The sequence below is a fragment of the Eurosta solidaginis genome, chromosome 1 (genome assembly GCF_040869045.1).
Source record: "Eurosta solidaginis isolate ZX-2024a chromosome 1, ASM4086904v1, whole genome shotgun sequence".
Classification (NCBI taxonomy): domain Eukaryota; kingdom Metazoa; phylum Arthropoda; class Insecta; order Diptera; family Tephritidae; genus Eurosta; species Eurosta solidaginis.
In genome coordinates this window covers 116,302,309-116,318,078 of record NC_090319.1, presented here as the reverse complement: position 1 = coordinate 116,318,078, position 15,770 = coordinate 116,302,309, and the positions used below count along the sequence as shown (strand labels likewise).

The 15,770-nt window shown below is 41.2% G+C and overlaps 1 protein-coding gene across 5 annotated transcripts in view; it reads left to right on the top strand.

Annotated features, from left to right (window-relative positions):
- The window catches only part of LOC137236756 (meckelin), a 215,467-nt gene that overhangs the window by 170,728 nt on the left and 28,969 nt on the right, over nucleotides 1-15,770 (top strand). For all 5 annotated transcript variants that reach the window (XM_067759738.1, XM_067759740.1, XM_067759736.1 and 2 more), the window contains one exon: nucleotides 795-1,162. In XM_067759738.1, coding sequence (XP_067615839.1) covers nucleotides 795-1,162 — 368 coding nt within the window. The remainder of the gene's footprint in view (nucleotides 1-794; nucleotides 1,163-15,770) is intronic.

Below are 15,770 nucleotides of genomic sequence, written 5' to 3'. Positions count from 1 at the left end.
TGTACTAATGCATTTATTAATAAATGAAATGAAAATGAAATGAAACATTTGAGTTGTCTTTCCCCTTGAATCTTCTCAGAGGAAAGTTCTGTTGTACGCAGTTGTCAGAGCCTTTGATAACAATTTGTTCCACTCCTCCAACTCGTCTAAGATGGTAACCTTTTTAGGTTGTCCCAGTGTTCCTGCTACGGATTTTTGAGATTTGTACCACTCCAGTGTAGTAGGGTTTTCAAAGAGTTTTCCTCTCTCTACCTTCTTAGGGTGGACTCTGAAGCTGATATACTCAGTTCCTACACTTGCAAGTCATAGAGAAATGCTAGGTGTACTATTTATGGCTAGACTTTTAAATGGATCGATTTCAAGCCCATTTCTTTAGAACGAAGTAAACTTGAATGTTCCATTCCGAGTTTCAAGGCATTATAAACCTATAATTCTTAAACAATGCAGAAGCAATTTCCAACTACACGAACCTTTTCTATGTTTGTGTGAAGATCATAACTCTCACTCGAGAATAATTGATGTTTCTGTTCTAAACTAAATTTAACACACGCAGGAAAGTAGCGGTAAAAGGAAACAATGCTTCTCGTTTAGGCAAAGTGAAGTTTATACATATTGTTTAAAACATAAAACTCAGACCACAACGAAAACAATGCTGATTCTATGGTATTTTCCTGGATGTGACCAAAAATAGGACTTTATTTTTCGTTCTAAACTTCAAAATAAAATATTTTTCGAAATGTTTTAAAACTTTCGTTCTAATGTCTCCTTTCTCCATACATATTATATCTTTTCAGTTTTTCATTAGTGAAAGTTTGATCAGCAAAGATCTCGCTTTACAGCTTTTTATCATAATAACCACGAGCGTGACGATTTACATTATACAAGTGATGCTGCACAAGTTTGTTTGGAATCGTATTTTTGGTGATCCATTGCAAAAATTCATCGATCTTTGCTCGTTATGTAATATATCGGTATTCATGTTATTGGAGCACAGCTTTGGATACTATATACATGGTCGGTCTCCAAACGGCTTTGCTGATACGGACATGTATTCAATGCTGCTACAGATCCAACGCGATTCACAGCAAGGCTGTCCACGAAAGGGTCTCCTAGGTGATTCTGATCAGCAAAGTTATGTAATTTTGCCACCTTTAAGCTTACGGTAATTACGAAAACTCATATCTATGTATCCCTGAAATGCGGGTGTGTTTTAATCAACGCGAAGCAAATTCACATTACACAAATATTTGTATACACATTTTAATATCTTTCCACAAGAATCCCTGTAGCGAATCGCACTACGAAAGCAATTGCCACTTCTATAAATCACCTTTTGAAAGCATTCTTATTGGATACAAAAAAACTAGTTACTGTCTCGCATTTTCGATGCAGGGATATTTCACACCCAAATAGGCCAATTTTTATTTTGATAATTTTTTGCACATTTCCTGATCAATATTTTTCACCTAGGAATTCCAAACCAAGACCAGAAGATCAAAAATTTAGAAACAAGTTTTTTCAATTAAAGAAAAGTTTTTCTAATCGGGGTATCCCTTCGGTAGTGATTTGGCCAACACTCCGAGTGTATTTCTGCCATGAGCAACTTGTCAGTAAAACTCCATCTGCCTTGCAGATGCCAATTCGTAGCACAAATTAAAAGGAGCACGACGCAAATTGAAAGATAAGCTCTGGCCTAAATTCTCTTCGGAGTTATATAGCGGCTTTTATTTATTGGTATTTAATAACTATAGCAGGCACCTTGACGTTGGTGTGAGGGCTTAGCCGAACTCCATAGCGCCCGACTACAGGGCTGAGCGGTTTAGGGCCTGCATCTACGCCGTTTGCCTCATCGGAGGGCGGCGGGATGTCGGTCACCAAGAACCGCCAACCCCCTAATCCAGGGTGTTATGCGGACCGTGCCTATTGGACCATTTGCAGTTAGGGGATATATTCGTCTGTATTTGAACGGAGCCTTCCCGATACCAGACCGCCTAGGGAAGTAATGATAGCCTTACCACAGCAAGGGGCGCTGTTGTGGCGGGCGATTTTTATCCCCATTTTTAATATTAGGCCGCTGGGCCCGCCTTGTGGGCAGGTGGTCTTACGACCAAGATGAACTCAAAAGCTTTAAAAGAAAGTAAGGATGAGAAGGAAAAGGCGATGGCGCCGCAGGCCGGGGAAGAGGAAATCGCTATCAGCGATGACTCGGACGCAGATAGCGATGATAGTGTGCAGTCAGTGCGCTCGTTAAAGGAGCGGCATACTAGTCCCGACAAAGAAGTAATGTTAGAACGGGAACAGCGAGATAGGGAGCTTAAAAGAACCTCTCAAAATATCGGACTGCATTAAGAATTATGCAGGGCTTGGACCCAGTGGTTCACACAACCAGCGATGAGAGCGGTCGCTTGGCATTGGTGAGACAGTGGAAGAATGTCGAAGACAGTTCACTGACGAAAGTTTTCTGCGAGCAATCCTCAATTTTGCAACCGCATCGAAGAGGAAGAAGTCCCGAAAAGCAAAAGGTAGCGAACGGTTGAACCTGACAAGTCTGCTTTTAAGAGGCAGAAGGAGGAGGGTACGAGCCGTGGTCCAAGAACCAGGAGGCGAACTAACCGGAATGACAGGAACCAAACCTCAAAATCTGCAAAGCTGATCGAAGAGGCAAATATAAGTACAGGAAAGCCATGTACCTCAAATCTGTAATACAGGCATAGGAAGGCAATAATGGCTTGAGAAGCAAAGACACAAATGTTAATAAGCTAAAGGGAGATGACAATCAGACTCCAGCTTACTCGATGATTGTAAAGGGAGCTAACGCTGAGACTACGGTTTTCACCGAGAAGAAGATGAGCGAAGTAGCGAAGCAGTCCCTGACTGTGGCACTACTAGATTGCAGCGTCCTACACCAATAACGCGACCTGCACCAAAAACGCGACTTTAAAATGGCTGCTGAGAGTTGTTCCAGACCTTCAAAAATAAGGTTGAAGGTGGTGGATAGAGCACTAATCCCCACGATATCAAAGGCCAAGGTCTTGAGTGGTGAAGGCGGAAAAGCATTTTCTGTTAGCAATATAGGAGTATTACATATATGTTTTTTTTCTATATGTGTATATAAAATGAAAAATGAACGAGGAATTACGAGGGTGCGGTTTTATCACCAATGCTGTGGACGCTGGTTATAAACCAATTGCGTAGGCGGTACGACGGGGGACCAGTCAAACTTACGGCATATGCAGATGATGTTTCAGTCATCATAAGCGTCAGATGGCTAACAACAATTAGCTCTCTGATGGATCAGACAATTCGGGATGTACATGCCTGGGCATCTTGAGTCGGGTTAACCGCCAACGAGGAAAAAACTGATCTACTACTATTTACTAGGAAGTATAAGGTCCCTAATATAACTAAGCCTAGGCTTGGAGGGGTAACCCTGCAAGAAAAATATAGCACAAAGTATTTAGGAGTTATACTAGATAGTAAGTTGTCGTGGAAACTCAATGTGGAAGAGAGAGCGAAGAGAGCCTCCGCGGCTCTGTATGCATGCAAGGGGATGCTAGGATGCACGTGGGGCCTATCACCCAAACTCTCTCATTGGGTATTTACGGCAATTGTCAAACCAATACTTTACTATGGGCTTCTTGTTTGGTGGAAATCCACACAAAAAAGTACGTATACCAAAAAACTTGCGAGGGTATGCAGAGTACCAATGATTAGCATAACGGGAGTCTTAAAAACTACCCCGACAGCAGCATTTCATGCCATTCTACACATCCCGCCTGCAGACCTAACGGCCAAAAACATCGCGTTAGCAAGTTAGCAACTGCAACAAGGCTTAAGGCATTGGGACAGCTTGAGTGACTTATGGCCACAGCAGTATATCGCCATTCCATATCGGGCAAACGGAATATATGGTCCCGTGCTTGAGCTTCGAAAGAGATAGTGGGGCCAAAATTGAGCCGGAGGGTTGGTTCCGGGGTACAGAAATGGCAGAAGATCTATACACGTGTATACGGAAAGTTCCAAATTAATGGAAGGGGTTGGGTCTGCTGTTTACTGTGTCGACTAAGAAATAGGTAGATCCAACAGGCTACCAGATTACTGCAGCGGTTTTCAAGCGGAAATTATAGCAGTGAAGAAAGCAGCAAATATTCTGGAGGAAGCGTGCTTAAGCTGCAGTCGCGTCAATATGTATATGTATTCATAGTCAGGCTTCTATTAAGGCAATAATCTCACACAGTACTTCTGGAATGCAAAGAGCATTGGAAAAACTTCGCTTAGCCCGGACCATGTATCTTTTCTGGGTTCCCGGTCATAAAGGCATAGAAAATTGAAAATATATCTCGTCCCGTCCACTTTATCTCCTTGAGTATTACCTGGGACTCAACATAATGAAATCATACTGTTAAAATAAATAAAATTAATGCACGGTGCCATAAACTCCGAAGAGATTTTAGGCCGAGCTTTTATTGAGTCGTGCTCCTTTTAAGCTTTTCCTACAAATTACGGAGACGGCACCTACATACATGTTTTACGCCGACTCCGAACGACAGATGAGTTTTCAATGAGAAGCTTTTCATGGCAGATATACACTTGGGGTGCTTGCCAAATCAGTGCCGAGGGGCGACCCCGCTAAGAAGAAATGTTTTTCTAATCGAAAAATTGGTTCTAAATTTTTGATGTTGCTTTGCTCTGGGCGTGAACCCATGATATTCGGTGTGGTAGGTGGAACACGCTACCACCACACCAAGAAGGACGCCAACCATACTTTCTACAATACAATGTACCTTTGCTTCGTGCGTTATTTTATAGTTTTATTGTTCATAAAAAAATACAAAACGTTCATAAAGCTTTTTCCACCTATTTGATTTTCTTAAGAATAAGAGGTTATATTATATAAGTATTTATTGTTGTATTAACTAAAATATTGGTTACTAGCATACCCGATTTCTCCTGTCCGAAAGTGGGTTTGCCTACAATTAAAAAGCAAGCCCCTTCCCATTTTCACTCTCTTTCCCATTCACTTCTCCTTCATTTTCAATTTTTTTATTCTTCTCCATACCTTATTCAATTATCTCCCTTATACCTAATATTGAATATATCCTTCAAATAATATCGAAGATACAGTGAATTTAAATATTTCTTCATAGAGGGTATGGCACCGCCTACTTGTCCAAAAGTTCGATACAGATTAATATATTAAATACTGTAACGAATTTAGAGAAATTCCACTTATTCCAAACCTTCTGCTAACGTTCGAATCGCTAAACTGTTGAATAAATCACTCCAATATTTAGTATTACAAATTGGTCTTTTTTTAGATTACAATTATACTTCACAACCAATAGCGTAATTAAATCAAAACTGATTAGTCGTTCCTCAGCTTGCGCTGCTTTTATACTCTCTGTTGCCTTGTCCGCATATTTCTCCAAAGGTCTAGACGTTTCACCTTCCAGAATCTCTTGCTTGGTTACCAGCTATATACGTGGGTATGTGCGAGAACCAACTGATTGCTGTTGTGAGTTATTCTTCGTCGCCTTTTATGTACGTATGTAAATGGATTAAATTCACGTGTTCATGTACACAAGAGTGGTAGCTTGCTTTATTGCTGTTGTGCCTTTATTTACTAGCAGCTTAGTGATGCTAATATTCGTCACAATACTAACTTAATTTGTGGTTAATCGTTTAAATGGCCGTCTAACTAGCGCCAATTGGAACCACCAAGGCAATTTAAATCGTATTCACGCGAGTTCCGATTAAAGACTTTCTTAGCCGGAGCAACGACATCTTTCATTCGTATAAGTTGTGTAGTCAGCGTAACTGCTATGTTTTAATTCGCTGGACTATGTTGATGTCTGCGCAAAGCTCTTACAGCTCATTACACCGCGTTACACACATTCTGTCCTATGAACCAAATATACTTTTTCGGAAAGGGGGAAAAAAATAAAAATACACGTGTATCGGCAATTTTCATGTACACGTCAGAATTTTTTTTTATGTATAAAGTATCAAGCTCGTAGTGTCCGTCTGTGTTACTTTATTTCGTCGAAATAGATCACCATTAAAAATATGAAATTACTTACCTGCCAGTCGCTTCTTCTCTGGAATAACTGGCGCCGATTGACCACCTGGTCCTTCCAGTTGAGAGGGGACCGCACTCATCCCGCTCTTTCTTAGGCGGTTTCCGATAAGAATACTCTTTTGGCGAAGCGTCATCTTTTTTAACACGCTTAAATTAGCTTCCTATAACTCTCTTCACTGTAACTCCCTAGGCCAGGCGCGCAAAGAGACCCATCTAGCTGCAGTTATTGAAGAAGGTAATGGTTAAATAACTCGCTACAAAACGAGTTATGCTTAATAGCGGATACAATTACCTCTGTTTTTTTAAACATATCATTACCTTAGCAAGTTTAACGGCTGTGTTTAATTCGCTGGACTAAGTTAATGTGGGCATAAAGCTCGTAAAGCATAAATCTTCTTCGGTACTTGGTGTTGTCAATGCGAAGAGGTCCGCAAATCCCTCGAAGTACTTCTCTTCCGAACACTCCCAAAGCCGCCTCATCTGATATTGTCGCGGTATTTGAGTCTCCACAGAGAACTTTGATACCTTTGCGACACCCTTAAATCGTCTCCAATAGTGACTAAAATTTATATCTTACCGGTGACGTCACTAATTTAAATTGCTACAAGTGTATAGGGCACAGCTGTAAAAATTTTGTCATTTTAATTTACAATCAACGAGTGTTCTGCTTATTTGATTGTACGAACGAATTTTTCGACGCAACAAATACTAAGTTTGCAATCATCAAATATGTAATCATTTGGGACTTGGATACATCATCTGCACATAATATAAGTGTACATTTGTATATTTGGAAGACTATCTCTCCTTGTTAAGTAAGAATTCATTAGAAGCATTTAGAACCATTGCCGTCTTCTGCTGCTGTGGAATGTCTGTTTTCGTTTGCTGGCCTACTGAATTCTTTACGATAGCGATCTCCCAGCTTTTTCTTACTACTCAGGGCAAATAGTTATTTAAAAGAAAGTGTGTGATACATTTTATCCCACCACCAAGGTGCTCTTAACGCCATTCTGATACCGTTCTCATTAAAATAAATTTTACAAAAAAAAAAAATATGGTTTTTGGAGAGTGATTGCCATAACAATTTTTATTCAATTAATGAAACTGGCTTACAGCCAAAATGCACCAGAGACGTCATGATGAAATTCCTATGTAAAATTACTTCCTGATTTCGAAAATCAAGGTTATTTTTAATTCTTTGGTAACGTTTTTGAGATATTTACGAATAACGGTTTTTTTTTTCAAAAAAAAAAAAAAAAACAATTGGCTCCACTTAATCATATATGTCTCAAGAACGAATTGAGTAATTCCAAAACGGTTTGAAGCTTTTAAAAGGTAATAAAATTTTCTATAAACTGTGCATACAACACTTTTTGCTAGGCCCTGCAGATTTAAAGATAACGATCAATCATTACGGATTCTTTCCATTTTTTGTAAAAAAATAAAAAAATTTGTACTTTGCGAGGAAGGATCTCGAAAACTTTTTATTTTTTTTACAGATTTGTTGTTTCTCTCTAAGCTCTGTTTTACTACAAAAAAAAAATAAGCTTTCATTCAACAAAATCGATGGACTAATGCAAAAGTTATAAGCACTCATGTAAATATTACCATTTAATACTTAAGTACTCTACTGGTACATATGTGTGATTATTCGTATATCAGTTAGTTAGTTTTTGCAGATTTTTTTGTTTTCTCTCTAAGCTCTGTTTCATTACAAAAAAAATAAGCTTTCATTCAACAAAATCAATGGACTAATACAAAAGTTATAAACATTGAAGTAAATATATCCATTTAATACTTAAGTACCCTACTGGTACATATGTGTTAGTATTCGCATATCAGTTAGTTAGCGAATATTAACACATATGTACCAGTAGGGTACTTAAGTATTAAATGGATATATTTACTTCAATTTTCAATTCATTTAATACTTAAGTACCCTACTGGTACATATGTGTTAGTATTCGCATATCAGTTAGTTAGCGAATATTAACACATATGTACCAGTAGGGTACTTAAGTATTAAATGGATATATTTACTTGAATGCTTATAACTTTTGTATTAGTCAATCGATTTTGTTGAATGTAAGCTTATTTTTTTTGTAATAAAACAGAACTTAGAGAGAAAAAACAAATCTGCAAAAAAATAAAAAGTTTTCGAGATCCTTCCTCGCAAAGTACAAATTTTTTTATATTTTTACAAAAAAAACTGGAAAAAATTCGTAATGATTGTTCGTTATCTTTGAATCTGCAGGGCCTAGCGAAAAGGTATGCGTAGTTTATATCAAATTTGATTACCTTTTAAACGCTTCAAACCGTTTTGGAATTGCTCAATTCGTTCTTGAGATATAAATGGTTAAGTGGACCCAATTTTTTTTTTTTTTTTTTTTTTTGGAAAAACCTGTTATTCGCAAATATCTCAAAAACGTTACCATAGAATTAAAAATAATCTTGATTTTCGAATTCAGGGGGTGATTTTACATAGGAATTTCATAATGGCGTCTCTGGTGCAGAAAAAAAATTGGAATTTGTGATCCAGTGTGATTGAAGCCGCGGCATGCCCACAATCAATCATTGTAGCATACACGTGATCGCAAACACACACATACAAATTATTGTAGATTATTACTTTTAGCCAATCAACGATTGTAATCAAAACTGATGCTACTCAGAAGTGATTGTAGATTCTAATTCTTACAATCATTATATGATAATCATGTATGATTAAAATATAATGTCAATGCAATGTTTGTTGAACTTTGTGAATCCAATCACATTTGATTGCAATATCTTACAGCTATGGTAAAGGGGCTGAGCAGTGTACTCTATAGATCCGTAACTTATTATTGTTTTTATAAAACAAGTAAGTGAGTAAAATTGGTGTTCGATCCGCGATCGTTTAGTATGAAATCTCAGTCGAACGAAATCGCCTCATATTCGTTCGGCCCTTACGTTTCTCACGTTATGTCAAAGAGAAAGCCCAAACAAACCATGTTACCATATGAAATTTCTTTAAGCAAAAGTTAAGTTTTTTAAAATTGATGCTACTTTGATAATTTTAACATTAACATTTAATGAATCTCAAAACAAAATAAAATAAGTAAATAAGAAAAGCCAAAATGTTTTGATTGTTTAAAAAGCAATTTGTTTATATTTAAAAAAAATCCGATGGCCTTTGGAAGATTCTACTATTGCCAAGGAAGCTTATCTTTATCTTCCCTATTAAGAAAATAACAGTGCCACAACTCGCATATTGAAATGGAGCAGATATCCTCAAGCAATGTCCTCCATTGGAAAGTGGCGCGCGACCCAGGAAATTTTTTATGTTTCCTGAAGTATGTTTGTAGACTTAGCTGTCAACTTCGAGCTACCTCTATATTTTAGTAGTAAATTGCACTAATGGCGTTGGGGTTGCTCATGATTCAATCACAAGAAGTTTGCTTGGCTAACAAAATGTTTAACAATTGCAGCCATCTTCCTCCCAAATCGAGACATCTATTAACTGTGTTGCTTCTTCGCATATGTAAGAAAAGTGTTAGTATACTAACTATACATAGTAGAAATAGGAGGCAAACAATTTAAAATTCCCGATACGGGCTGAACTGCACAATTACTTTTTTCGATTCTATGTTAATTTTTTAAATAAAACTGAATCTATCCGTGAGGCTGAGCACAGGAAATTTGTATGAAAACTAAAGCTAGGAACATACGAAACATAAATCGAAATTTAATATTGTGATGAATATTAGCATCACTAAGTGATACTCACATCACTAAGGTTATTAAATAAAGGCACAACAACAATAAAGCAAGCTGCCACTGCTGTGTACATCAAATCAATCATCATTTACCCACATACTTACAAGGCAACGAAGAGATAACTCACACACAGATGTAGTCATCAGCCGAAGTGTTACTCACCCATACACACACATATGCAGACACATTATAAACTACATACAATTACATATATGTAGCTCAATTACCAAGCAGGAGATACAGCAGTTCTAGAAAGCGAAACGTCTAGACTTTAGTTGAAATATGCGAATGAAGCAGCGCAAGCTGATTAGTCAGTAACCAGTTTGATTTAAACACGCAATTAGTTGTGAAGTAAGAGTTATTGTTCGGTACTCTCAAAGTAGTCTAATAAAGACCATTTTGCATAATTGAATATTGTAGTTATTTATTCAACAGTTTAGCAATTCTAACGTTGGTAGCAGGTTTCAAATAAGCGGAATTTCCCCATAGCGCCCCACTATGAGGCGGAGCTGTTTAGGACTGACATCTTCGCCGTTTCGCCTCATAGGAGGGCGTCGGGATGTCGGTGACCAAGAACCGCCAACCCCCTAATCCAGGGTGTTATGCGGACCGTGCCTATTGGACGATTTGCAGCCAGGGGATAAATTCGGCTGTATTCGAGCGGAGCCTTCCCGATACCGGGCCACTTTGGGAAGTATTTATGGCCTTACCACAGTAAGGGCGCTGCTGTGGCGGACGGTTCTTTCACCGTATATAATACTGGACCGCTGAGCCTGCCTTGTCGGGCAGGAGGTCGTACGACCAAGATGAACGACTCATTACCTGATTGTAAAAGGGCGATGATAAGAGGAGGACTGAGTCGCAAGCCAAGGACGACAAATACGCATTAAGCGATGAGTCGGACACGGGGAGCGAGAGTAGTGCTGATTCAATGAACTCCGTGTTGGAGAAGCACACAAACGAAAACGGAGTAGAAGAGTGGAGAAGGGTACAGAGCAGAGGAAGTAAAATAGCTCTCTCGCAGTACCTTGCAGTACTAAGAATTGTACAACGCATAGGATCAGTGGCCGACCCAACAGAAGTGGAGATAGAGCGCTTGGAATGGGTCCATGAGGCGGTAGAACTAGGTCGAAAGCAGTTCAAAAGGTTTGCTGCAAGAAATCCTCGGTTCTCCAACCGGTATGAGGAGGAAGAAGCGTCGAATGGCAGAATGAAGAGGCAACTTTCGGCGGAAGGCGACATTCCTGCTTTCAAGAGGCAGAAAGGACCCAGTCCTAGGGCCGCGAGGCAGGGCAGTCGCATAGAGAAGACAAGTAGGCCTAAAGCTATAAAACAGATGGGCCCCAATAGCGAGGTAGCAACTACCTCGAAAGCTGCGAGTCAGAGGGAAGTTCCAACTACGGAAGTAGGAGATAAGCCAAAGGGAGATAACGCTAAGACTCCGGCTTTCTCGGAGGTGCTAAAGGGAGTTAACGCTAAGACTCCGGCTTTCTCGGAGGTGCCAAAGGGAGATAACACTAAGACTCCGGCTTTCCCGAGAAGATGAGTGATGTGACAAAGCAGTCTGTGACTATGGCGCTGGTTGATCATAGCAGTCCTTTAGGACAAATGACTGCTGAAAGGTGGAGATCTGTGGAAAGGGAGCTTATTAGCTGAATGCTTAAGATGATGCGGAAACAACCAAGTAAGCCCCTTCCAAACTTTGATTTTGGTGATGGTATAATGGTATGAAGATGAGAGCGTGCGACAACATCGCGAGCTTGCGGTGACTGGAGGAAGTGGTTCCAAACCTCTAAAGGCAAGGCACGAACGCGCGATTTCAGGTGGTGGATAAAGCGCAAATCCCCACGGTACCAAAAGTTAAGATATGGATAGTGAAGAAGTCGAAGGATACACTGTGACTTCTGCAGAATCCAGTCCGATACAGGACTGGAAGGTACTTACTGTATCTCGGCCTACCGAGGAAGGTCAGTTCTACATCTTCCAAATAAACAAGCAGGCGGAGGATATTTTGTACACGCAGCTTGGCAAAATGTCCTTTGGCACTAGCAAAATTTACATGCGACTCAGGAAGACGTTCCGAGGATATAAATCCTAACACGCTAGAGGTGGGCGAAGTCGAAAAAGACCTCAAAAACCTAAGGGAATAAAGACAGGTAGAGGTCCCCGACGCCACCACGAAGGTGTTAGAAGAGGACCAACCGCCAAATGGTGCTGTGACTCGTACAGAGGAACACCCGGCACAACAGTTACGAGAGGCTGAAGGGGGCCTCGAATACTCTAAGCCAGAAGGGCAAGGGGAGGACGACGATGTCACGACGAAGGTGCTGGAGGTGAAAGAACCGTACGCCACAGCAGCGCCCTTACTGTGGTAAGGCCATAAATACTTCCCAAAGTGGCCCGGTATCGGGAAAGCTCCGCTCGAATACAGCCGTATTTATCCCCTGGCTGCAAATCGTCCAATAGGCACGGTCCACATAACACCCTGGATTAGGGGGTTGGCAGTTCTTGGTCACCGACATCCCGCCTCCCTCCTATGAGGCGAAACGGCGAAGATGTCAGTCCTAAACAGCTCCGCCTCATAGTCGGGCGCTATGGAGTTCGATTAACAGCCCAATGGTGCTGCGAGTCCTACAGATAAACCTCCAACACAGTAAAGTGGCGTCGAGCGAACTCCACCTAACGCGCGGATTTGGCGTTTACTATGCGCAAACGGAAGGACGGATGCAAGCTGTAGTAATGGTAAGGAAACAGCTGTATTCATATATGCTGCCTAATTACACTACTGAGGACCTCGTAGTGGTGGCTGTTTAGCAAAGGAATAAGCAGGCACTTAACCTGGTATCCTGCTACATGGCCCATGCGGCGGAGGTTCCACCGATGGAGTTCAGGAGGCTAGTACAGGACGAAGGGCGCAAAGGGTGGTTGGTCATAGGCGCGGATGGAAATGCGCACCACAATGCATGGGGAGGAGCAGATGCGAACGAGAGAGGCGAATCTCTATTTTGCTACATCCTGCAAACCAATTTTCAGATAGCCAACAGGAGAAATGTCCCTACATACATTGGTCCAACATCCAGCAATGTTTTGGATATTACACTGAGCTCCGAACGTGATATATCAAGGTATGATTGGATGGTTCTTGAGAGACCATCCTTCTCCGACCATACGTATATCAGCTTCAGCATCCATCTAAAGAGGGTAGAGAAGGGAGGAACCTTTAGAAACCCTAGGTCAACAAACTGAACTAAATTCCAGAAATAGGTAGAAACGAAACTGGGACAACCCAAAGAGGTTGCCAATGTGAAAGAACTGGAGGAGTCTAATGAATTCCTAACAAGGACGCTTATGACTGCGTATAACAAAGCTTGCCCTCTAAGAAGATTCAGAGGAAAAGAAAAACCGCCATGGTGGAGCAATGAGCTGAGTCTTCTAAGAAGATAGGTAAAAGAAATGTTTAAGCTAGCAAATACCGCGGAAAGCGAAGCGTGTCGGAACGATTACTGGGATCTACTGAGGATCTACAAGCGTGAAATTTCCAGGGCGACGAGAATTTCATGGAAAAGTTTCTGTACGGACATAGAGTGCTCCAGCGAAACAGCACGGTTGAAAAAAGTCCTAGCAAGGGGAAACATAGTCCAGGGACTAACAAAGAAAGAGAACGGGTAATGGTTGCGTAATAGTGAGGAATCCCTTGAGGTGCTTTTCTACACACATTTCCCATTGAGAGACGGAGCGGGTAGTGCCAAGATTGGTGACCGATACCAAGATCGAATGGGCAGTGAAAACGTTTTCTGAGTTTAAATCGCCGGACCCAGATGGCATATTCCCGGCCATGCTACAAGTTTAGAGTAGGGCGGTCGTGGAATGGCTTAAAATAATATTCGATGGGTGCATAAGGCTTAATCATGTACCGCACTCTTGGACAACTGCTCGTGCAGCTTTCCTGCCAAAGGCGGGAAGATCGGTCACGTGTATCCCAAAGACCCTTGACCCATTAGCTTAACATCATTTCTGCTCAAAACCTTTGAGAAGCTGATAGATGTGTACATAAAGTCCAACGTGGATGAAAAGCTGCTCTCCACAACACAGCATGCGTACACCAAAGGCAAGTCGGTAGACACCGCATTGCATAGGGTGGTAAAAAGCATAGAGAAAGGAGTATGCTCTAGGAGTCTTCTTAGACATTGCCGGGGCTTTCAATGATGTTTCTAAATGGGCGATTATGGATGGTCTTAATTACATTAAAGTACATCGCGCCTTAATCAGATGGATCGGCTGCATGTTAAATTGCAGGAAGATTACATCACAATGGGGATTGTACGAGGCCGCGAAATCAGTGGACAGGGGCACGCCGCAGGGAGGGGTGCTATCACCTCTGTGCACGCTGGTTATCAACCAACTGCTCAGCCGATTCGATGAGGGACTCGTAAAACTTACGGCTTACCCAGATGACGTTGCAATTGTCATAAGTGGAAAGTGCCTTCCAACGATTAGTTCTTTGATGGATCGGGCGCTACGGGATATTCATACCTGGGCATCTAATGTCGGGTTGAAAGTCAATGCGGAGAAGACGGATATGGTCTTGTTTACCAAGAGGTACATGGTCCCAAATTGGACCAGGCCTAAGTTAGGAGGGGTGACCTTACAGGAGAAACCTTGCACAAAATATCTAGGAATCATCGTAGACAGTAGGTTGTCATGGAAGCTCAACGTGGTGGAGAGGGTAAAGGAGGCCTCAACGGCACTCTATGCATGTGAAAGAATGCTGCGGTGTACGTGGGGCTTATCGCCCTCTCTTTCTCATTGGATTTTTACAGCGATTGTAAGCCTTATTATATACTATGGAGTTCTTGTTTGGTGGAAAGCCACACAAAAACCAACATACCTCAAACAATTAGAGAAGATATGCAGACTATCGATGCTTAGCATTACGGGAGCCCTAAAAATAACCCCGACGGCTGCACTGTATGCCATTCTGCACATTCCACCTGTAGACCTGGTAGCAAAGAACATAGCATTAACAACTGCAACCAGGCTCGGTGCCTCGGGGCAGCTTGAGCGCCGACCATATGGTCATAGTAGTATAGCGTCATCAATCACAAGACGAACAGACTACCTGATTTCCTATCATCGCTTCGAGGGAGATCTTAAGGCTACAATAGAGGTGGACGGCTACAAAATGGCGGACGAGGCGATACAAAGTTAAGTGAATTAAAGATCCAGCAACTGAAGAAGGAGTTGGATAACCGTGGATTTAATACAACCGGCAATAAGATCGAACTTCAAGCACGGCTACGAGAGGTAATGGAGTTGGAAGGCATTAATGTGGACGAGTATGTCTTTTATCCTGATGTGGAAGAGTCAGGGACTAAAATGGAGGAGAAAATAGAGACTCCGAATCCATTGGCAAGTGTTGACACTAACGCGATACTAAAAGTGTTGAAACAAATGTCATCACATACATATATCAACCGAAATGTCATCTCAACTGGAAGAACAGAAGACGTATATGGTATTCCATCTGGAATCCCAGGAGACACGCATAACCGCCAGATTGAAGCACAGGAAACACAAATTTCATCACAGCTGGAAGAACTCAACTAGCAACTCAACTGAAAGAGCAAGAGACAGGCATAACAGTACAGCTAGAAGCACAAGAGGCGCGTATATCATCAAAACTCGAAGCGCGCATGGACGAAAAAATAATGCAGTTTGAAGAAAAAAAGAGGTGGAGGCTTTGAGAGGTCGTATACACAGGAGTTGCAACTTAATCGCCCGGCTGCTTCAGCGAGTAATACGAAGGTAAAAACTCCATCTTTTGACGGTTGTGTTCCTTTCCAAGTCTTTAAGCTACAATTTGAGAGGACCGCAGCAGTGAACAACTGGAATGCTGAAGATAAAGTTGCTGCACTATTCGTGGCATTGAAAG